General features: G+C 45.6%; 3 protein-coding genes across 4 annotated transcripts; 2 read left to right on the top strand and 1 right to left on the bottom strand.

Moving 5' to 3' along the window:
• The first annotated feature begins 908 nt into the window (after positions 1 to 908).
• LOC121967227 (E3 ubiquitin-protein ligase WAV3-like) lies at positions 909 to 4,193 on the top strand. The gene is made up of 3 exons (XM_042517320.1): positions 909 to 1,290; positions 1,369 to 1,873; positions 2,010 to 4,193. The coding sequence occupies exons 2-3, from the start codon at positions 1,541 to 1,543 to the stop codon at positions 4,023 to 4,025; spliced, it is 2,349 nt and encodes a 782-aa protein (XP_042373254.1). The 5' UTR covers positions 909 to 1,290; positions 1,369 to 1,540; the 3' UTR covers positions 4,026 to 4,193.
• A 9,983-nt stretch (positions 4,194 to 14,176) lies between these two features.
• Positions 14,177 to 17,032, top strand: LOC121968489 (phosphoenolpyruvate carboxykinase (ATP) 1-like). Of its 2 annotated transcripts, none has more exons than XM_042518832.1 (9): positions 14,177 to 14,430; positions 14,507 to 14,673; positions 14,752 to 14,905; positions 14,967 to 15,152; positions 15,237 to 15,535; positions 15,626 to 15,799; positions 15,882 to 16,296; positions 16,377 to 16,545; positions 16,740 to 17,032. In XM_042518832.1, exons 1-9 carry the CDS (start codon positions 14,177 to 14,179, stop codon positions 16,881 to 16,883), a joined length of 1,962 nt encoding a protein of 653 aa, XP_042374766.1. In that variant the 3' UTR covers positions 16,884 to 17,032. The 2 variants fall into 2 exon arrangements, with proteins under 2 accessions (XP_042374766.1, XP_042374765.1); XM_042518831.1 differs by having other exon boundaries at positions 16,377 to 16,579; positions 16,663 to 17,032.
• A 526-nt stretch (positions 17,033 to 17,558) lies between these two features.
• On the bottom strand, positions 17,559 to 19,996 carry LOC121967226 (60S ribosomal protein L23A). The gene is made up of 4 exons (XM_042517319.1): positions 19,882 to 19,996; positions 19,369 to 19,416; positions 17,900 to 18,260; positions 17,559 to 17,825 (listed from the first exon to the last, which is right to left on the bottom strand). Exons 2-4 carry the CDS (start codon positions 19,379 to 19,381, stop codon positions 17,741 to 17,743), a joined length of 459 nt encoding a protein of 152 aa, XP_042373253.1. The 5' UTR covers positions 19,382 to 19,416; positions 19,882 to 19,996; the 3' UTR covers positions 17,559 to 17,740.
• Positions 19,997 to 23,355: the final 3,359 nt, after the last annotated feature.

Genomic DNA, 23,355 nt, shown 5'->3' with positions numbered 1-23,355 from the left:
TAGACAAAAAAAATTTCTTGTATCTACTTGCTGAGTCGACTAAATATGATTGAATCCATTGGATCTTCGTGGAATCAACTAAAGATACAAATCCAACTTAGTCATCTAATTATAGATTGAATTGATTGAAAATGTTATCAGTCGAATGGATGCAAACTTAGTCTATTGAAAACTAATCGTTAGCGGATAAGGCATATGCAATAAATATTCACTTCTTTGTCCTAGACTTCTAATATTGATGTCTGATAGTATCTTCCTCATACTTATATTTTATATTTGTAAGAAGATATTTTGTACCAGGTTTCTCCATTTTTTTCAATGGAGTTTCTTTCGTAGTGAAAATTTTAGTTATTATCTATAGATGGTTAGACCATATAGTAGATTACAGGGTCCGAATCACATATATCATTCTTATCACTTTATATATTTGCTACACTTATTCTTTGTATTTGGCCTTATTAAAGAAATAATTTTATTTTTTATCCTACAGCATTTCGATATTATGATCCACAATCCTCAGTAGTTAGCAACGCACAACACTGACCAATTTTTATTTTACCCTCTGCAATATTAGAAACACTGCTATCCAAACTGGAGAGGTATGGGTGAGAGGAGCACCATGTTTCGGGATAAGCTTGCCGATTTCAAACCAGGGTTGACCGTTGACTCCAGAGACGGCCATCTCTCTTCTCTTCTGCAGTGGTAATTAAATGCTGGCTCTGCGTCTCTGCTACTGCTCCTGCTCCTGCCATTATCGAACCACGCAATGGCCAGGCCAGACCTCTCTTCATCTTGACTTTTCCTAGTAAATCTAGCTGAAGACTTTCAACCTCCCCTTTCGCTCTAGCCCATGGCAGTACGACGCCATGCAATTAATAATGCAAAATGGAGGAGTTGTTGGCGCAAAAAGGAAATTATAATAATGGCCGGTTGTTTCCTTCAGGACAGCTTACTGATGGAAGGGGGAATAGTAGGGGTGGAGTATGATGCGGTTTTGACTTCGAGATCCATTCTCAGAGCTTGTCACTGCTGCACTGATGGTGGCAAACCGAACAAGCTCCGCACTGGCCTTGTTTATTGATTGTTTAATCTCCGGGGCGCAGTGTTGGAGTAAGTCGAGCTTCAGGGAGGAAAGAAAAGTTAGGAGTTAATGGCTTTTCTTTTACGTGCAAATTCTTCGTTCCTGTGGGCATTTCTAGGCACCTCCCTCTCGCCTACTCGCTCCCGATCTGGACAAAGTAGGGTAATTAATGAAGTAGAGCAGCGGTGAAATTTAAAGCTGCTGATAAGGTTGCTTATTTGCAGAGGAGAGAGAGAGATTTAAAAGTATTGATTAAATATTTAATTCCTGCTGGGCTGCTGTTGCAGGAAGATGATTTATTAGGTTTCCACGGTGACGATGATGAGGTGGTGGTAGTATATATAGCGAAGGCAGATCTGGAAGAGATGTCCAAAAGAAGGAGAGAAGGTCCGAGACGGAAGATATTGGACAGTAGTAATTAAGGAGGAGGAGGAGAAGAAGAGTGCTGAGGGGAGAGGTATGGGAACGGGAGGGTGGCGGAGAGCTTTCTGCACGGTGGTCCGGCGAGAGGCGCCGGAAGGGACGGCGACCGAGAGTGTTGCCACGTACAGTGCTGGCCCCAGTCCGACGAGCTGCGCCAAGCTTAGATTTTTATCCGGCGGCAAAGGGAGCAGTAACCCGTCCACGCCGCGGCTGGTGTCGGCGCCGGAGCTTCGGGAGCCCCCGGCAGTTATGCCTGCATCCGGGACTCCCACCGCCGCCGCCGCTGCTCTGTTTCGTAGAAAGGCCTTCTCTACCCCTTCGTCTCCGAGATCCCCTTCCAAATTTGCCTTCTTCAAGCACCTCTCCAAGGTTCCTTTTTTCTTTAAATAAATCTGATCCGTAGAGATTCCTGTCTTTTGGCTGTGAGATTTATTTGGAGGAAGTTGCTTTTTGGCTTTACAGCTTTTTGTTCTCGTTGTAAAGTTTGCAGCTTGTTCTTTGGCAGAGTCGCTGCCGGATTTGTTCACAAAGCCTGAAGGCGAGCCAGGAAACGCCGGTGTTTACGGCGGAGTGTACCCACGCCTTCCACTTCCCCTGCATCGCCGCCCACGTCAGGAGCCACAGCAGCCTCGCCTGCCCTGTGTGTTCCGCCGCCTGGCGCCAGGAACCTTTCCTCTCGGCCATGAATCGCCGTGACGAAGACACAGAGCGAAGGATGGTTCGTGAGGCGGAGAATCGGAATCCCAATCGAAGAACTGACGGCGGAGGGAGAAGCGGCACAGCCAAAGGCGGCGAGCAACGGTTTGGTACGAGCAAAGTCGCCGTCACAGATGCGCCCCCTGCCAAGGTGTATGACGACGACGAGCCGTTGCTCCATGCGCCCGGAGCCAACCAAGCTCGTGGCATACGATTTAATCCCATACCGGAAGCCATCGACGTGGACGACATGGACGAGGAGAATGGTGACGAAGAGGACTTGCCTATTCATCAGTCAACAGCGAGATCCCGCGCCAGCGGCCTTCAGGTGACTGTTATGCCGCAGGCGGCTCTGCTATCCGAGGGGCGGCGTCACCGGAAATACGTGGTGGCGATCAAGGTGAAAGCGCCGCCGCTCCGGTCAGCTGCTCTCCTCGACCAGACCAGCGGTCGCGCCCCGATCGACCTGGTTACGGTGCTGGACGTGAGCCAAGGCATGACGGGGGAGAAGCTCCAGATGCTAAAGCGCGCGATGCTGCTGGTGGTATCGTCTTTGGGCCCTGCCGACCGGCTCTCCATGGTCGCCTTCTCGGCCTCCGCGGGAGCCAAGAGGCTCTTCCCTCTCCGAAGGATGTCGAGGCAGGGTCAGCGAGCCGCCCGGCAGATCGTCGAGAGGCTCGTCGTGGTGGGCGAGATCGGAGCTGCCGCCGCAGCTGGTGGTGCCAGCGTCGGTGACGCTCTCAGGAAGGCTACGAAGGTTCTGGAGGACCGCCGAGAGCGCAATCCGGTGGCCACCATCATGCTCCTCTCGGATGCCGTCCAGCAGCAACACCTACGCGAGCAAGAGCAGCCCAAAGAAAGCAACATCCACATTAACGATAAGCCCTCACGCTCGCCTCGCGGTAATCTCCGGCCTCATTCTCTGTCGACAACAACCACAGCCGTCGCCACCACTCGCTTCGCACATCTGGAAATTCCACTTGAAGATGCCAACGCAACTGAAGAGCCATTTCAGAGGAGTCAGGTGCCGTCGGAATGCGCTTTCATCAAGTGCGTCGGCGGTCTCGTGTCGGTGGTGATGCTGGACGTCCGCCTCCAACTCGTGTTCCCGTCTTGCGAAATCTGCGCCGTGTATCCGTCCAACGGTGGTTGCAACGACGTGGCTATTGGACCAGAGGGCTCTGTTCTCCGTCTGGGGGATCTCTACGCAGAAGAGGAGAGGGAGTTTTTGGTGGAGCTGCGGGTGCCCTTTCCGGCGGTAGTAGAGGAGACACCCAATGACCATCACCGGTTGACTGCCAAGTGCAGCTACCGCGATCCGGCCACCCACGATCTCTCATTCGCCGAGGATCAGGTGGTTCTTCTGCCGCCCCTCTGCCCGGAGTTCGGCGAAGCCTCTTTGAGGCTCCGCAACGCCTTCGTCTCAACACGGGCAGTGTCCGAGTCGCGCCGCCTAGCGGAGCTCTCGGACTACGCCACCGCTCACCACCTGCTCTCCTCTGCCCGCGCCTTGCTGCATCAATCGGCTTCAGGATTCGAGGACCACCAGCTCATCCGCAACCTGGACTCGGAGCTCGCCGAGCTACAGCGGCGACGGAGCTGCCTTGCGCACCACCAGCGTCACCATGATCAGCCGCGGGAAGAGACAATCTCTCCATCGGGGAGGCAGAGACGGTGGAGAGAAGCTCCGTCGGAGGTGCGGGGGGAGGCCCTGACGCCGACCTCAGCTTGGCGCGCCGCCGAGCAGCTTGCCAAGGTGGCCATCATGCGCAAATCCATGAACCGGGTCAGCGATCTCCATGGGTTCGAGAACGCACGGTTTTAGTGAAAAGACCGAACCAAACATGTTTACATTAATAAATTAATTTTCTTTACCTTTTTGTTGGTTAGTTTGTTTTTCTTTGTTTGTAAACATTGTTGGCGAGGAGAAAGATTGAAAAACTTGATCGTCGAAATTGTGTAAGTTACGATTATGGAAAAGCAATTACGTAAATCTTCTCCCTCTTAATTTTTAAGCAAAGAAAATTTCATTATAACCTTTGATCCGGATGTCAACAGGGGCATAGGGGCAATTAAGGAGAATGAGGGGGCAATTGGGTCTTTTAAGACTTTGAGGGTTTTAGTGTTTTTAAGAAACAATGTTCACAGGGTACACCAGGGAGAGTTCGTGTTTTTCGCTGGCGTCGCCACAATGAATCGGGGGTTCCTTCGCCCCGCTGTCGGAACCATCAAGGAGCTTCGTTGGAGACGACCTCTTTAAGGCGAACTCCTCCCTTACTCCTCGAATCCCTCGTCGGCGGTGTCTCCATCAACCTCCGCCTCATTTACTCCTTGTCTGTCGTCGTCTGCCTCCCATCTGGCCGTGAGAGCTTCACCATTGTCTACTTCAGCCAGTAAACGGCCTTTTTCAAGGGATATGCATGCTGGGAGGTCCCCTCCACCGCACCTTCGACGAGCTCCACCCCGACGCCGTCGTCTCCGTCTAGTTCCGACCCTGGGCGTTCGTCCTCACCGAGGAGTTATGCTTCCCACGCCGTGCGTCCCCCAGCTACAGCGCTTTCACGCTCTGCTCTAGCACGAGCCTCCTCTGCCTGCCGCCCCCGCGTCCTCCAAAGGTTGTGGAGGCTGCCTCCAGTCGCCGACGGCATGGCGTCCTGCCACCGCGTCATCCTCTCCCATCCCAGAGTCGTCGCAGGAGCCTACGGTCTTCTCACGCCGCTGCCATCTTTACCATCAGCCAGTCTATGGCCTCCATGATTTGTATCATGTTTTGTGTGTTGTGTTTCCGGCCAGCGCGCCGCCGTGTTCCGCACTTTGTATTACTCTTATGAGGGCGGGATGTTTTCACCAGTCGGCCCATGAGCCGTGAGTGTGTACCGTATTCCGGCTTGCTAGCCGGGGACACGTTTGGACTTGCTTGCCGCCTTGTGGACCCATGCTGCACCGAATTTATGTCACCACCTTCAGACCCGGCTCCCCGGTTCACCCGCATTCATCCACCTTCCCGGATCGCACCGACTTGATCAGCGCCGCAACCAGTTCATCCATCCCCACCGCGGGGCCAGGGTACGTCACTGTGCATATCTTGCATTTATGTCGCTATTCTATTATTATTAGGCTGCTTACATATTCGTGGGATCCACCTCGAGCACCGGGGTACCAGAGACCGAGGCAACCCGGTCCCTGGCTACAAGTACTGTTGACCAGAGGACTAAGGGAGACTTGGTCAACACAGAAGACAGCTCATCAGCTGGGTCATGGGGATGCGGTCCACCTTCCAGACACGTCATATCGATAGGTCCGTCTTCTCAGCTTCCAGACAGGATCAAATTGGCGCTGTCTGTGGGAAAGCACCTGATCTGGAACGTGAAGACGGACGACCCGGAAAGTTCTAACATCCTCATGGCCTTAAGGGGTTTCGATGACTATATCGTATCCTCCTCACTCCACGGGTATTCGGGAGTCGAGAAATTGAGTCAGATTCTCTGCTGGTCGGCAGGTTAGTTTTTCAGCTATATTCTCTTTCTGTCATAGAATTTATCATAGTTTCTCGAGCTAGGACTCCCGTGCCAATCGACCGGGTTTCCATCATATCCGAGCCATCGGCCCGATGTCGAAGACCCTGTGCCGATCGGCCGGGCATATATTATCCGAGTCATCGGCTCGATGTCAAAGACCCCGTGTCATCGGCCGGGCGTATATTATCCGAGTCACCGGCTCGATGTCGAAGACCCCGTGCCGATCGGCCGAGCGTATAGTATCCGAGCCATCGTCTCGATGTCGAAGACCCTATGCCGATCGGCCGGGCGTATAGTATCCGAACCATCGTCTCGATGTCGAAGACCCTATGCCGATCGGCCGGGCGTATATTATCCGAGCCACCGGCTCGATGTCGAAGACCCCGTGCCGATCGGCCGGGCGTATAGTATCCGAGCCACCGGCTCGATGTCGAAGACCCGTATAGTATCCGAGCCACCGGCTCGATGTCGAAAACCCCGTGTCGATCGACCGGGCATATAGTATCCGAGCCACCGGCTCGATGTCGAAGACCCCATGTCGATCGGCCGGGCGTATAGTATCCGAGCCATCGGCTCGATGTCGAAGATCCCGTGTCGATCGGTCGGGCGTATAGTATCCGAGCCATCGGCTCGATGTCGAAGACCCCGTGCCGATCGGCCGGGCGTATAGTATCCGAGCCACCGGCTCGATGTCGAAGACCCCGTGCCGATCGGCCGGGCATATAGTATCCGAGCCACCGGCTCGATGTCGAAGACCCTGTGCCGATCGGCCGGGCGTATATTATCCGATCCACCGGCTCGATGTCGAAGACCCCGTGCCGATCGGCCGGGCGTATAGTATCCGAGCCACCGGCTCGATGTCGAAGACCTCGTGCCGATCGGCCGGGCGTATATTAGTCGAGCCACCGGCTCGATATAGAAGACCCCGTGCCGATCAGTCGGGCGTATAGTATCCGAGCCATCGGCTCGATGTCGAAGACCCCATGCTGATCGGCCGGACGTATATTATCCGATCCACCGGCTCGATGTCGAAGACCCCGTGTCGATCGACCGAGCGTATAGTATCTAAGCCACCGGCTCGATGTCGAAGACCCAGTGCCTATCGGCCGGGCGTATATTAGTCGAGCCACCGGCTCGATGTCGAATACCCCGTGCTGATCGGTCGAGCGAATAGTATCCGAGCCACCAGCTCGATGTCGAAGACCCCGTGCCGATCGGCTGGGCGTATATTAGTCGAGCCACCGGCTCGATGTCGAAGACCCCATGCCGATCAGCCGGGCGTATATTATCCGAGCTGCGAGCTCATTGTTGAAGTCCATCGAGCGGCGACGTTAAACTCTAGAGTCGAACCGGCGACTATAAAAACCCCGGCTTGAAAACCGTCGAGCGGCGACGTTAAACTCTAGAGTCGAACCGGCGACTATAAAAACCCCGGCTTGAAGACCGTCGAGCGGCGACGTCAAACTCTAGAGTCGAACCGGCGACTATAAAAACCCCGGCTTGAAGACCGTCGAGCGGCAACGTTAAACTCTAGAGTCGAACCGACGACTATAAAAACCCCGGCTTGAAGACCGTTGAGCGGCGACGTTAAACTCTAGAGTCGTACCGACGACTATAAAAATCCCAGCTTGAAGACCACTTAATGAACCAATTCATCGAATGTCCTTTCTCCCCCGTTCGGGGTCGAGCTTATCAGAGCGTGTATCTCCCCCGTTCGGGGTTGAGTGACCGGCTTATCAGATATTTTATCTCCCTCATTCGGGGTCGAGTGATTATCATTGATATCATACCAGTTTCAGATATTATATCTCCCCGTTCGGGGTCGAGTGGTCTTCACTGGTCTCGGACCTGCTTATCAGATATTCTAGCTCCCCCGTTCGGGGTCGAGTGGTCTTCACTCGTCTCGGACCAGCTTCGGATATTCTATCTCCCCCGTTCGGGGTCAAGTGACATCTATCTCCCCCGTTCGGGGTCGAGCAGTCTTCACTGGTCTCGGACCAGATTCAGTTATTTCATCTCCCCCGTCCGGGGACGAGCTCATCAGATATTTTATCTCCCCCATTCAGGGTCGAGCGATTATTACTGGTCTCGGACCAACTTCAGTTATTTCATCTCCCCCGTTCGGGGACGAGCTTATCAGATCTATCTACCCCGTTTCGGGGTCGAGCGATCATCATTGGTCTCGGACCAGTTCATCGGTTATTCTTTCTCCCCCGTTCGGGGTCGAGTTTATCAGAGCATCTATCTCTCCCGTTCGGGGTTGAGTGGTCGTAACTGGTCGCGAACCAGCTTATCGGATATTCTAGCTCCCCCGTTCGGGGTCGAGCAGTCTTCACGAGCATCTATCTCCCCCGTTCAGGGTTGAGGGGTCGTCACTGGTCGCGGACCAGCTTATCGGATATTCTAGCTCCCCCGTTCGGGGTCGAGTAGTTTTCGTGAGCATTTATCTCTCCCGTTCGGGGTCGAGCAGTCTTCGACAGCATATCAGATATTATTATCTCCCCCATTCGAGGTTGAGCGGGTGTCATTGGTCTCAAACCAGGTTATCAGATTTCCTATCTCCCCCGTTCGGGGTCGAGTGGTGTTCACTGATCTCGGATCAAGTTATCAGCACATCGTATTTCTTATCTCCCCCATTCGGGGTCGAGCTATCTCCGATGGTCGTGGACGAGAGTATCTCCACTGGTTTCAGAATAGAATATCTCATAGGCTATGTGTAGGACCGTTGGGCCGGCTAGAAGGGGGGTTGAATAGTCCTGTAAAAAAAATAAAAGCAACCCTTCTCGAACTCTTAAACTAACACTTGTATAAAATTAGCTAAGCAGAAATACAAGAAAGAAACGAGGCACCGTGTTTGACTTGGTTACAACCGGGGAGGTTGTTAATCCAAGAAAAGTGATCGCACTAAAAACTCCTTCGGTCGGAGAAGCCTCTTACACCGGTGAAAGCACAAAAACAGAAGCTAAACTAGAACAGTGAGCACACAAGTGTTTGGAATGCTAATTACTGAGTTGATTCTAAGCTTCTGGACCAAGGTTATATTTATAACCTTGGTCGGGGCGCCTGGAAGGGTTCCGGGCGCCCTGGGGGGGATAAATTTTATCCCCCAACGTTCAGATCGAGTCAAAGCTCGATCTGGTCAAAAACTGACTTCCGGGCGCCCGAAAGGGTTCCGGGCGCCCTGGTCTGGTCCCGGCGCCCCAGGCTGGTCTGGGCGCCCCGGGCTGGTCCGGGCGCCCCGAGCTGGTCCGGGCGCCCCGGATGCTGAGTCAACTCTTGTTGACTTTCATCCTGGTCCTCTGCTCCGGATCCGCTTGATTGGGTGATCTCTGCTATCCGGAATAGGGCTCACCCGAACCCAACTTCTGGTCTTCTCGAGCGTGCTTCCCTCCGGCTTCTCGTCCCTTGGAATTGCCGCGTGTTTCCTTCTCGTCCGCCAACGTACTCATCCGCAGTCTTCGTCCCTCGGTCGTCGACCTTCTCGCTAGCAATCTTCCGCTCCGGCTTTCGTCCCTCGGAACCACCGCGCGCTTCCTTCTCGTCTGCCGGTGTACTCTTCCGCAGCGCCTCGTCTCTCGAACGCACAGTGTGCCGTCCTTCTCGCTAGCTGCGTCTTCCACTCGACTACCTGTATTCCTAAGCTCCTGCACACTTAGACACAAGGTTAAAAATACACAGGACCTAACTTAACTTGTTGATCACACCAAAACAACCTTGGGGTTCCAACAATCTCCCCCTTTTTGGTGTGATCAACCCAAGTTAAGCTAGGGTAAAATAGACATTAAATAAAATTAAGTAAATTAACTTAATTTACAATTTAAGTGCAAAAAGATAGAAAAAATAAATCTATCTACCTCCCCCTAGACTTATACTTTCCCTTCTCCCCCTTTGATCACAAAAAATGGGGTTCCAAGAAAAATAATCTAAGGGTTAAAAACTTAGAAAAAAGTATTTCAAAAAAAATTTCTAAGTTTTCATCAAAAATAAATCTTTCTAAGCCCAAAAATTTATGCAAGAAAATTTAAGAAAATTGATAGCATTAAAAAAAATTTCTATGCATTTATTTATTTATTTTATACTGATACTTATATCAGCAAGTTTTAAATTTCCATTTCAATTTTCATAACTTCTCAAATTACACTTTTTCAAATTTAAAGCCACATATATTAAACATGCAATAATTTGTATCATGTTAATTTCTATTATTTTTTGAATTTCAACTTCACAAAAATATTCAAATAGCATAGATTCTAACTTGATAAAATTTTTCGACAATATAAAAAATTCTTTCGGCAATGTGTAAAATTCGTTCGAAAGAATATTTTGTAATTTGCAAGAATTTTTTAACAACAAAAATTCTAATTTACAAGAATCTATTAACAATAGATTTCTTAATCCGAAACACATTTTCGGTGACTCAATTTCTAAATCGCAAAATTCTTTCGAGAGAGTAATTTGTAATTCGAAAAATTCTTCTAATTTGCATAATTCTTTTGTCAAAATATTTTTTAATTTGAAAATTTCTTTTGATAATATTTCTAATTTGCAAGACAAATTTGACAATTGATTTTCTAATTCAAAAAACTTTTTCGGTAATTCAATTTTTAAATCGCAAAAATCTTCAGGCAATTTTTCTATTGAATTAACCGGTTGTTCAGAGGGTAGAGACCATACCTTACTTACCTCGTTGGTCGTTGGTTCTACCCTTGTTGAATTAATTTCTTCCGAAGATTCTCCCCCTTCATCGATCTCGGGATGTACTTCGGTTGTTGGGGCTGTCTTGGTAATTTCTTCCGTCTCGGATTCTTCTGATGACGGCTCGATGTCTATCGAGGGGACGACTTCAATCGGTTCTTCGTAGAGTTTTAAGAACTTTTCCCAAAGTTCTTTTGCGTTGTTGTATTCGCCAACTCTATCAAAGTCTTCGTTTGGTATTGCGGTTAAAATGTGAAACTCTGCCTGACCATTTGCTATAAACTCGTCGCGTTGCTTCTCGTTCCAGAGGCGTATGTCGATCTTTTCTCTGTTTGCTTTCTTTGGTGCTTCATAACCAGATTTCATTATTAAAGAAATACCAATATTAGAGTTAAGAAATACATTCATTTGTTGCTTCCAAGAGGCAAGCTCCCCCGTGAATGCTGGTTGGTAGTCGCTAGCTCCGGCCATTGTTTTGTTGCTTTAGACGGCGGTTAGTCCTTTTGAGGCGTACTCGGCTCTGATACCACTTGTAGGACCGTTGGGCCGGCTAGAAGGGGGGGTTGAATAGCTCTGTAAAAAAAATAAAAGCAACCCTTCTCGAACTCTTAAACTAACACTTGTATAAAATTAGCTAAGCAGAAATACAAGAAAGAAACGAGGCACCGTGTTTGACTTGGTTACAACCGGGGAGATTGTTAATCCAAGGAAAGTGATCGCACTAAAAACTCCTTCGGGCGGAGAAGCCTCTTACACCGGTGAAAGCACAAAAACAGAAGCTAAACTAGAACAGTGAGCACACAAGTGTTTGGAATGCTAATTACTGAGTTGATTCTAAGCTTCTGGACCAAGGCTATATTTATAGCTTTGGTCGGGGCGCCTGGAAGAGTTCCGGGAGCCCTGGGGGGGATAAATTTTATCCCCCAACGTTCAGATCGAGTCAAAGCTTGATCTGGTAAAAAACTGACTTCCGGGCGCCCGGAAGGGTTCCGGGCGCCCCGGATGCTGAGTCAACTCTTCTTGACTTTCGTCCGGGTCCTCTGCTCCGGATCCGCTTGATTGGGTGATCTCTGCTATCCGGAATAGGGCTCACCCGAACCCAACTTCCGGTCTTCTCGAGCGTGCTTCCCTTCGGCTTCTCATCCCTCGGAATTGCAGTGTGTTTTCTTCTCGTCCGCCAGCATACTCATCCGCAGTCTTCGTCCCTCGGTCGTCGACCTTCTCGCTAGCTGCGTCTCTTGCTCCCCGAGCAATCTTCCACTCCGGCTTTCGTCCCTCGGAACCACCGCGCGCTTCCTTCTCGTCTGCCGGTGTACTCTTCCGCAGCGCCTCGTCCCTCGGACGCACAGTGTGCCGTCCTTCTCGCTAGCTGCGTCTTCCGCTCGACTACCTGTGTTCCTAAGCTCCTGCACACTTAGACACAAAGTTAAAAACACACAGGACCTAACTTAACTTGTTGATCACACCAAAACAACCTTGGGGTTCCAACACTATGCGTCCGTTCGGTCCATGATTTTCGTCTCCGTCGCATTCGATTTCATGGGTTGTGCTCCCGTTTGGTTTTCAGACTCCACTTTTGCCCGGCTCTGCTTCGTCTCTCACTCGGTATTCGCCTATATGCTCACTTGGCGTTCTGCCAAGAGCTTGCCTGCTAGTCGCCCGACATCGGTCCAGTGGCCGACTTGGTATTATTTCTCATAGTTCGCTCGGCATTGCTACCGTCTCTCGCGCGACGCTCTCTCGATTACCAAGTTCGCATTTTTTTGATTGCCTGATCAGCATATTCTCGATCGCGCGTTTGGCTCGACCGCTCATCTTTCTATCTAATTAGTATTATCTCCGTTGCTTGGATCGCGTTATTTCTCATCGCTCGCTCGACACTACTTGAGTCACTTGCTCGGCATCGCCTCGACTATTCGTTCGATGTGATAAGACGAGTCCGATGATCTGATTTAGTGTTCGGCAGCGATTTTGTTTTGGGCTTGGTCTAGTCAGTCAGACTTGCGCCTCCTTCGACTAGACTTGAATGAGAGGATTGTGATCCGGATGTCAACAGGGGCATAGGGGCAATTAAGGAGAATGAGGGGGCAATTGGGTCTTTTGAGACCTTGAGGATTTTAGTGTTTTTAAGAAACACTGTTCACAGGGTACACCAGGGAGAGTTCGTGTTTTTCGCTGGCGCCGCCACAAGGAACCGGGGGTTCCTTCGCCCGCTGCCGGCACCACCAAGGAGCTTCGTCGGAGACGACCTCTTTAAGGTGAACTCCTCCCTTACTCCTCGAATCCCCCGTCAGCGGTGTCTCCATCAACCTCCGCCTCATTTACTCCCCGTCCGCCGTCGTCTACCTCCCATCTGGCCGTGAGAGCTTCACCATTGTCTACTTCAGCCAGTATACGACCTTTTTCAAGGGATATGCATGCTGGGAGGTCCCCTCCGCCGCACCTTCGACGAGCTCCACCCCGACGCCGTCGTCTCCGTCTAGTTCCGACCCTGGGCGTTAGTCCTCACCGAGAAGTTATGCTTCCCACGCCGTGCGTCCCCCAGCTACAGCGCTTTCACGCTCTGCTCTAGCGCGAGCCTCCTCTGCCTGCCGCCCTCGCGTCCTCCAAAGGCTGTGGAGGCTGCCTCCAGCCGCCGACGGCATAGCGTCCTGCCGCCGCGTCATCCTCTCCCATCCCAGAGCCGCCGCAGGAACCTACGGTCTTCTCACGCCGCTGCCATCTTTATCATCAGCCAACCTATGGCCTCCATGATCTGTATCATATTTTGTGTGTTGTGTTTCCGGCCAACGCGCCGCCATGTTCCGCACTTTGTATTACTCTTATGAGGGTGGGATGTTTTCACCAGTCGGCCCATGAGCTGTGAGTGTGTACCGTATTCCGGCCTGCTAGCCGAGGACATGTTTGGACTTGCTTGCCGCCTTGTGGACCCATGCTGCACCGGATTTATGTCACCGCCTTCAGACCCGGCTCCCCGGTTCACTCGCATTCATCCACCTTCCCGGATCGCACCGACTTGATCAGTGCCGCAACTAGCTCATCCATCAATCCGAGGGCGCCCCCCGGGGGCCAGGGTACGTCACTGTGCATATCTTGCATTTATGTCGCTATTCTATTATTATTAGGCTGCTTACATATTCGTGGGATCCACCTCGAGCACCGGGGTACCAGAGACCGGGGCAACCCGGTCCCTGGCTACAGGTACTGTTGACCAGAGAACTCCGGGAGACTTGGTCAACACAGAAGACAGCTCATCAGCCGGGTCATGGAGATGCGGTCAACCTTCCAGATATGTCATATCGATAGGTCCATCTTCTCAGCTTTCCGACAGGATCAACCTTAAAGGAAACAAAAAAATGGCATCTCTCACTTGATTTTACTTCTTTCAAAAGATAATTTGACAATCAATAATATTAAATTAATGGTCGATAAAATTAAGTTAATGATGCCACTATTAAAAAATATTGCATCTAGTAGCATATGAAGGATTTCTCCCGCTGCAAATATATGTATATATATATATATATTTTTGAGTGGGAAGAGAAATCTATTGTATATGAATTGTGTGATTAATTAGTAGTTTGACCGACGTCGATCCATCCAATGCGCCCCAATTGCCGACATCAGTTTGACCCTCTCCATGAAGATCACAAATGTCCCCAAAATTGAATCTTGAAAGAGTCGCAGTACTCACTGCTGCCTGTATAAATTTCTCCTTCCATTATACTAACGTCTTCTCCTCTGCTCTTCTGCAATCGTAAAGATGGCGGACGGCGACTTCACCGTCTCGAAGCCGTCGAATGGGCTGGCGAAGATCCGCACAGAAGGCAGCGGCCATGGCATTTGCCACGACGACAGCGCACTGCCGGTGAAGGCGCAGACCATCGACGAGCTCCACTCCTTGCAGAAGAAGCGTTGGTCCTCGCCCACCACCCCCATGGACCAGCAGACGCAGCAGCAGGCCTTCATTGCCGCCTCCGAGGAAGAACGCCACAAGCAGCGACTCCAGTCCATCAGGTGAATCCATTTACAGCGATTTTTATCTTAGTTGAGGATTCTTAAACCCCATGCATTTGGATTTGGGGCATGGCAGTGCGTCGTTGGCGTCCCTGACTCGCGAGACAGGGCCGAAGCTTGTGAGAGGCGACCCAGCCAGGAACGCAGAGGGGGCCAACAGAGTGCACCATGTCACGCCGACCGTTAGCGTCACTGACAGTGCTCTCAAGTTCACCCATATCCTCTACAATCTCTCCCCGGCAGGTATATAGACGTGACATAAAGCTCTCTCTATCCGATCCATTGGGTTTGGCTAATTGCGCGCGGTGTCTATGCATGCAGAGCTATATGAACAGGCCATCAAGTATGAGAAAGGCTCGTTCATTACCTCGGCCGGGGCTTTGGCCACCTTGTCCGGTGCCAAAACCGGCCGCTCTCCGAGGGACAAGAGGGTTGTCATAGACGAGACCACTTCTGAGGAGCTGTGGTGGGGCAAGTAAGAGTCTCAAAACATCTCAAACCCTGCAATTTTTTAGGCTTAATTCTTGCGGTTACAGGGGCTCCCCTAACATCGAGATGGATGAGCATACCTTCATGGTGAACAGGGAGAGGGCCGTTGATTACCTCAACTCTCTCGAAAAGGTTTTTGTGAACGATCAGTTCCTCAACTGGGATCCTGAGCATCAGATCAAAGTTCGAATCGTCTCGGCGAGAGCCTATCATTCCCTGTTCATGCACAACATGTAAGCCAGAATGAGAAAACCAGATGTGTAGACATGAATCTTGTTCTTCGATCACAGATAGCATAATTACTCGAGTGTTTGCAGGTGCATTCGTCCGACTCCAGAAGAAATAGAGAATTTTGGTGTTCCTGACTTTACAATTTACAACGCTGGACAGTTCCCCTGCAACCGTTACACTCACTACATGACTTCCTCCACCAGCATTGATCTCAACCTCGCAAGGAGGGAGATGGTTATCCTCGGAACGCAGTACGCCGGGGAGATGAAGAAAGGTTTATTCAGTGTGATGCACTATCTCATGCCTAAGAAACAAATTCTTTCCCTGCACTCTGGATGCAACATGGGCAAAGATGGTGATGTTGCTCTCTTCTTCGGATTATCAGGTATTGTAATTAGGCTCAAAGCCAACGCAACCCTATCAGGTATTGTAATCATCGGTTACGAATTTTAGTTGCTTTCGGTTTGTTTTTCAGGCACAGGGAAAACTACCCTGTCTACTGATCAGAACAGGTTGCTTATTGGTGACGACGAGCACTGTTGGAGCGAAAATGGTATTGCAAACATAGAAGGTGGTTGTTATGCAAAATGCATTGAATTATCCAAGGAGAAGGAGCCTGATATCTGGAATGCCATCAAGTTTGGAACTGGTATAGTCCTTTAATCTCCTCCTCTTGTGCAAAAGTGTTCTTAAGTATGATCATATCATTAATCATCAGTATCAACTTGCAGTGCTCGAAAATGTAGTCTTCGATGAGCACACTCGGGAGGTAGACTATGAAGATAAATCGGTTACGGAGAATACTAGAGCTTCTTATCCTATTGAATATATACCGAACGCAAAGATACCATGTATCGGTCCACACCCAAGGAATGTGATCCTCTTGGCATGTGATGCTTTTGGTGTGCTCCCACCTGTTAGCAGGCTCACATTGGCTCAAACCATGTACCATTTCATCAGTGGCTACACTGCTCTGGTAGCAGGAACAGAAGATGGCATCAAGGAACCTCAAGCTACATTTTCGGCATGCTTTGGAGCCGCATTCATTATGCTTCATCCGACAAAGTATGCTGCAATGCTGGCTGAAAAAATGGAGAAACATAATGCCGCAGGATGGCTTGTGAACACAGGCTGGTCTGGTGGAAGGTCAAGTCTCACACACATCTTCCAAATAATACTTGTGGATTCAATGGTGTGATCCAAGGAGTACTATTGTCCGTTTTCAGGTATGGTGTTGGAAATCGACTCAAGTTGGGATATACGAGAAAGATAATCGATGCCATACACTCGGGTAGCCTTCTGAATGCCGAGTACAAGAAGACTGAAGTTTTTGGGTTACAGATACCCACTCAAGTTGAAGGGGTGCCTTCAGAGATTTTGGATCCAGTTAACACTGTAAGTATAAGTTGTGATGCTACCCAATGCTTTAGTTGCATCCCTATTGAAAAAAAAAAAGCAACGATCAAGTCCAAATGAAATATATTAGGGAGCTTAAAAAGATTTCGCATGAAGCACCAATTCATCGAAGTTGCATCTTGTTCGACGAGGGATCGTATATGTCTGATACATTGATGTGTGTGGTTTCACAGTGGGCAGATAAGGAGGCTTACAAGGAGACTTTGCTGAAGCTGGCAGGGCTTTTCAGGCAGAATTTTGAGGTGTTTGCCGACTACAAGATTGGTCAGGAGGGGAAATTGGCTGATGAGATTTTTGCCGCAGGGCCAAATTTCTGATATACACTCAAAGTTGGAAGAGTGAAATGAGGAATAATTAATAAACATGGTTTAATAGTGAGGAAATGGAAAGAGTAGCTATGTTATTTTTTCGTTTGCTAGTGATTAGCTACTGTTTTATCAGTTTAGTGGATTGAGTAATTTCTAAATTTTGAATGTTTTCTAATGTGCCTCATCTAATTCTAAATTAGAAGGAACCTGGACAGAAGTGGAAAGGAAATTAATTACAAAATTTAAAATTTTAATATAGAGGACTAATACATAATTGACAATTGAAAATATAAGCAACTTCATTTTCTAACCAAGTCCCATGACACTTTGAATGAGGATACCCTGGGGAATAGTCACCTATTGAGAACTCAAGATGTAACAAAGGAAAAAATCTAGGTGCGTAACATAGGAAAGCGACAATATAGAATGGTTAGACATAATATAAACAAAATGAATACAGACAACTAGAAAACCAAAATTCAATGAAAGCAAACAATTAATATAACTGTGTAAAATAAAAAAAAATAATAGGAATTTCAAAGATGTGACAACCTTTTTTCAAAGACCTGTCAATATACGTTTATTACATGAGGCTAAATTTCCAACGTGTCCAACATTTCACAAAATTCCCGATAAATTATAATTAAGCACTAGTTGATTGTCTGATAAATAGAAAATGAAAAATGAAACCAAACGAGAAATACCTTTTTAAAATCAGAGTTTTGCATGATTATCAAAAGTTTCTACAGAGCACAACACGCCAAACAAAAATTTAAGGTAATATTCAAAGTGTTCTTAGAATAAACTCTCAACTCCAACTACTGACGAAGCTGCTGTGATCATGAGGCTTGCCATCATAGTTGCCTTTAGATGATACCAATCTTATTTGCAACGTCAAGGGCATCATAATCAGGTGTTAGTCTCACATAAGCCTTCTTAGTTCCGTCCGGCCTGGTCCAAGTGCAAAATTAGTAATTGACCAGAAGCCTAGCCTGGAGAGCACGTGAAAAAGAAATCTTACAAACCTGATCAGAGTATTCACTTTCTTCGCCTGAATATCATACATTTTCTTAACTGCAGCCTTGATCTTCTTCTTGTCTGCTCTAAGATCAACAATGAAGACAAGAGTGTTGTTGTCTTCAATTTTCTTCATAGCAGATTCAGTGGTCAAGGGATACTTGAGAATTTGATAGTGGTCCAACTTGTTTCTTGGTGGAGCACTAATTCTAGGGTATTTTGGGTTTCTGGGCTTTTGAAGAGTCTTTGGCCGATGAAAAGTTACAGAGGTCCGGATCTTCTTGGTTTTCTTCTTCAGAGTTGATCCAGTCTTCACGGCCTTCGCAACTTTCTCAGCCTGTGCTTTATCATCAGGTTTCTTCGAGGTAGCTACTCACATATTAAGACAGAAAATTAATAACAAGGAAAATTACAATAATATAAAATGACTGCCACAGCCGATAGCGTTTCCAGGCAACTATTTAAATGTCTTCACTTTACTCAACTACTGGGAATGGCCTCATAGCAAAACTCTTACCAATCAATTACGTGATCAATTTTGTTCATAAGAAAACTAGTACAAATTCAAAAAGTTCTATATCTTAGATCACACAACCTAAGAAGGTAATGACCAAGATAAACAAAGAACCAGCACTAGTTGATCTCCTTGCATAAGAATGATTACTAACATAGCAGATTACACATAACAGAAACACCTCGATTCTGCAGTGACTACTGACTGTTAGAATTTATTCAAAAAATCAATTTACAGAGGATTTTAATATGTACATTTCAATCTTAAATTTTAAAATTTTTCATAAATTGCCACTTGTCAGAATGTTCAGGACAAGAAACAAGAAAGAAGTGGTATAACTGCAAAATCAAGTTCCACCAACTAAACTAAATGTCTTTTTGCTAGCAATAAATAAAATTGAATGGACGGTATGTATTTTCAAACAAATAAAATTATTTTATTGTGGTACAAAAACACACTAATAGCTACTTCAGAGTCATATTAAACCAATTTAAGAAATTAATGCATTGTTAGTAAGATGGCTTTCACAAGACCAACGTACTCATCAACTTGATCGAATACCAGGATTATAATCATTTTAAAGCATAGAAATATTTCTAATATTAGAATGCACATTAGATGATCCAGTAAGGAAATTAGAAATGACTCATAACTTACAGAATAAAAATTCCTCTTTAATATTGAAAAAAAAAAATATGCTAGTCACAGGTCAAAAACAAATCAATTAATCATAATTCATGATAGAAGTAAAAAAAACTAAGCATCCATTAAATGTGATATAAAAAAATCCTAGAATATGTTAAGTTATCCACAATTTCATAGGCTTGAAGACGGCGTATGATTTAGCTCATATAAGATAAAATAAACTTTTAAAATATTTGAATTAGTTATTAGGACAATGTTTCAATACTGGTTCAAAATAAAGTCTACTGCAAATTAATGCAAAAACAGAAGAAAAATTACCTTTTGGTGCCATCCTATCTTGTTGGAAAAGTTAACCAAGTAGATGAACTGCAGTCAATAGACAACATTAAAAATTAATAGACTGCATATTTTTTTCAGAATACAGGGTAATTGCGACAGTGCTAGAACGATGAAGTCAATCATTCCAACAAATCCAGGAAACAAAAAACTGATTCATCTTCAACTAAATTTCATTTTGGCGATAAATAGTTAATAAAATCCAACAACTTGAAAAATAAAAAGACTAACAAGTTTCTATTTGATACAGAGTTAATCCAAACATATGGTCATCGAAATCCTCGACATAAGATTAAAAACAGAATTCCAACTAAAACAAACAAAAAATAGAATTGAAACTGAATTCGCAGGTAAAAGGAAGCCATTGATTCCAAGATTTACCAAATGGCATAGATCACAAGGAACGAAAAGACAATCGAATGAACTAATAACGATAGAATCAAATTTAACAATTTGAAGACGAGAAGTCAGAGGGAAGAGAGTAGAAGAAGATACCTAGCCCGAGTCGGCCCTCCGCCAGCGAAGGGAAAGTGGTGGAAGGAGCGAGATATGTATTGCAAGTAGTAGTGAATCTCGTCCGTTAAAGTTAGGGCAGAATCTGATCTACCGTATAGAATTTTGGTGTGTTTTATTTAGAATATTGGGCTTGCTTTGGATAATTATTTAAAATCTGGGAGAAGATATTAATGGGCCTTTGGGTCGAGATTTTATGTTTAGTGGGCCGCATTTTGGTGTTATATATAAGGTTGAATTTTGTGTTTATCCAAAATTAGGATAAATAAAATCTAATAATGAGATAAACCCAAATTTGGTTAAATTAAAAAATAATTTTTTAGCTACTAATTCGTTTACTGTGAAAGGTAAAAAGGATTTCCATTACAATTTGATGTAAAAGTCTAGTATAATGATACAAAAATACACTTGAATCCCTTATAAAGATTGAAAAGTGTGCAATAACTAAAGTTTAAAATGCTATTATATTTATTATTATTATTTTTTGTTTCACATTAGATTTTCTCTTCGATCAACTTATAATTGAATCTTATTTTTTATCTTGTGAGGTTGATTGATCTTGTGCAGCCCAGCTGGCCTTTCACTCCGAAAATTACATTTTCACACACGAATTACTTTGACGGGCTTCTCTTCCATGCTTTAAAAAAAAAAAAAAAAAAAATCCTAATGTGTGATTCAGTACTATAATCTCTTTATTTGTTATTTTGATTGATAGTTATGTTGCAAAACTAGTTAGTATTTAAGATAAATAAGTCCGTTGGATCCCATTAATTTGCTAGTAATATTTAGTATTCCTAAATTTTAGTGTGATTAGAGCCGTCTCAATAATTTTTGAGGCTTGCAAAAAAAAATATAGACCTTAGCTTTCAAATTTTAATTAATAAAAGATTTAAAATTACTAATCGAATTTTATCTAAAAAATAATAAATTATAGTTAAATTAACTTTAATAGTAAAAAAATTAAAATTATTGATTAAATCTAAGTTTTATTAGTAAAAAATTAAAAATTATCTGTCAAATATATTTTGATCATTAAAAAAATAAAAATTACATATCAAATCTAACTACAATTCGTCAAAAATTTAAAAAATACTATTAAACTTAATTTGGTTAGTAATAAATTAAAAATTATCGATAAAATTTAATTTTAACTCATAAAAAAATTATTAGTCAGATTAATATATATATATATATATATATATAGGGATCCTAGGTATAGGTATGGTTGTGATAACATTATGTTGAAATTTGTATTTTCAAGGGATCATTCAACATGATGAGTGGTACTAAATATAAAATTTTAATGTGTTAATGTTATTAAATAGATGACCTTTGTACATTATTTTATGTTTGACATTCTCTGGTGACATTTGGTATAATTAAATTTATTATTGCAATTGTGCCCTAAATAGTCATATTCGATCCAGATATTTTGACATGTTTGTCAAAAGAATTTAAGTTTATCTATTTTATTAATGAAATTTGTGGAGTTTAAGACCCAGTCGAATTTGTTAACATGTGGTTCAATGGCTCAAAGATCCATTAGCTGTTGACAAATGATGGCATGTAATGACTAACTTATTGATTCTTCCATTTAATAAATAAACTATATTTTCTACTCAAGCGCCTCGTCATTAGTGCAGTGATCAAGTTTTGTTGAAAAGCGTCCAATTTTAATCTCATGATCTAATATGATAACCTTTCATATTTTAACCACCAATAGTATCATTATGAGAGGACCTATATTTTCTACTCAAGTAGTAAAAAGCGAAATCGTTCATCTCCGGTGTCTTCGTCGCACCCGATCTCAGGTCATTACGAGAGAGATAAATCACGACAGTCGAGAGGACAAGTGGTGGTGGGGTGAGTTGTACAGGGTCCGGAGATTTACGCTCCAACAGTCTTGCAATTCGACCCGCGACCTCATGTGACAAGCATGTCACCACTTACCATCTCGGATGACTCGTGGGGTTCCTATATTTTTTACTCAAGATGGCAAAAGACGAATACGCTCGCCCCCAGCGCCATCGTCAACCCGTCCCAGGGCCAACACGGAGGAGGTAAATCACAGGTAGCTACTAGCCTTTGGAATAGCGACTAGCACATAAGGGAGACATTTACCTCGGTTTTACCGAGATTTGAACCCCAGACCTCATGATTGCAACACCTCATGCGTTAGCCACTAGACCCATCCGAGGGGACCTATATTTTCTACTCAAGCTCTATCATGTGCTATCAATCTAAGACAAATTAGTCCTCATGGATATATATAGTTGGTATACGTCTTGGGATTAATTTTCAACGGGTATAAAAAATCTTATTGGATGTTTAATTCTTCCATTCAAATGGTTGTTGTGTTAAGATAAAATATTTTTCTTAATTTATTTATATGTATTTTATTATGGGATCGATGATATCAAATCACTTGAGATGAATAATATAAACTTTTATTATAAAAAAAAAAGTAGGTTCATAATGAAACCCAAAAATTATAATGTGACGAGAGCTTCTTAATTCATTTGTATAGGAAAATGATTGATTTTAAAATTTAGAACTGATCATGTCCTTCAAATTGCTTTTACAACAACGTTTCAAACGAAGTCTCTCACTCGGGAGTTCGTTTCTTTTCTCTGAAACGACCAAAAAATAGTGTAAGTACATTGATGATAAGAAGACAAAAGAAAGCTAGCACTACTCGAAGGGGGCGGGGCCACAGGTGCGGCGATAGAGACTCAGGGTCGAACACCCAGCCTCTATGAATTTCTTAACAGGCCCTCGTATCCATTACTCAGAGGCAGGTCAAGGAATTTGAGCTAGCGACTCCAGGAATTAAGTGTCTTTTCTTTTCTATCCATCAGTCCTCCTTGTCGGATCGACCTGGATTCACCCGAGCTCGGTCGCCCATGCGACTTTTCCCTCCCGCCTCCTCCTCTGCAGCGGCCTTGTTAACTTCTTGACGTCGGATTTCTGTGTCTTTTCTTTTCTATCCATCAGTCCTCCTTGCCGGATCGACCTGGATTCACCCGAGCTCGGTCGCCCATGCGGCTTTTCCCTCCCGCCTCCTCCTCTGCAGCGGCCTTGTTAGCTTCTTGACGTCGGATTTCTGTGTCATCCAGCTCGGCTTGGAGCTTCAGAAGCTGCTCCAAGAAGAAAGTTGCTCTCACCTGGGCCTCGCCAAATATTTCTAGTTGATTGGCCCATGAGCGCTACTCGGCCTCTTGGACTGACAAAGTGCGGTACGACTCGATAATCTGGGGAAATCGAGCCATAAGTTCTTTCTATCGGACTAGAATCTAGCCAAGGGAAATAGTCAAATTGCAAAGCTTATAGAGAAATGGAAGATAGGACAGAGGGGAGAGAAGGGGCGTAACTGGATGATCTTTGATAATAATCTGGGATCTCTAGAGATGGATAGTCTAGCATGGGAACTTAGTGAAAAATGAAAATGATTTCGGT

This window comes from Zingiber officinale, chromosome 3B (assembly GCF_018446385.1).
Source record: "Zingiber officinale cultivar Zhangliang chromosome 3B, Zo_v1.1, whole genome shotgun sequence".
NCBI classification, from domain to species: Eukaryota; Viridiplantae; Streptophyta; class Magnoliopsida; order Zingiberales; family Zingiberaceae; genus Zingiber; species Zingiber officinale.
This window is presented reverse-complemented; position numbering and strand designations above follow the sequence as displayed.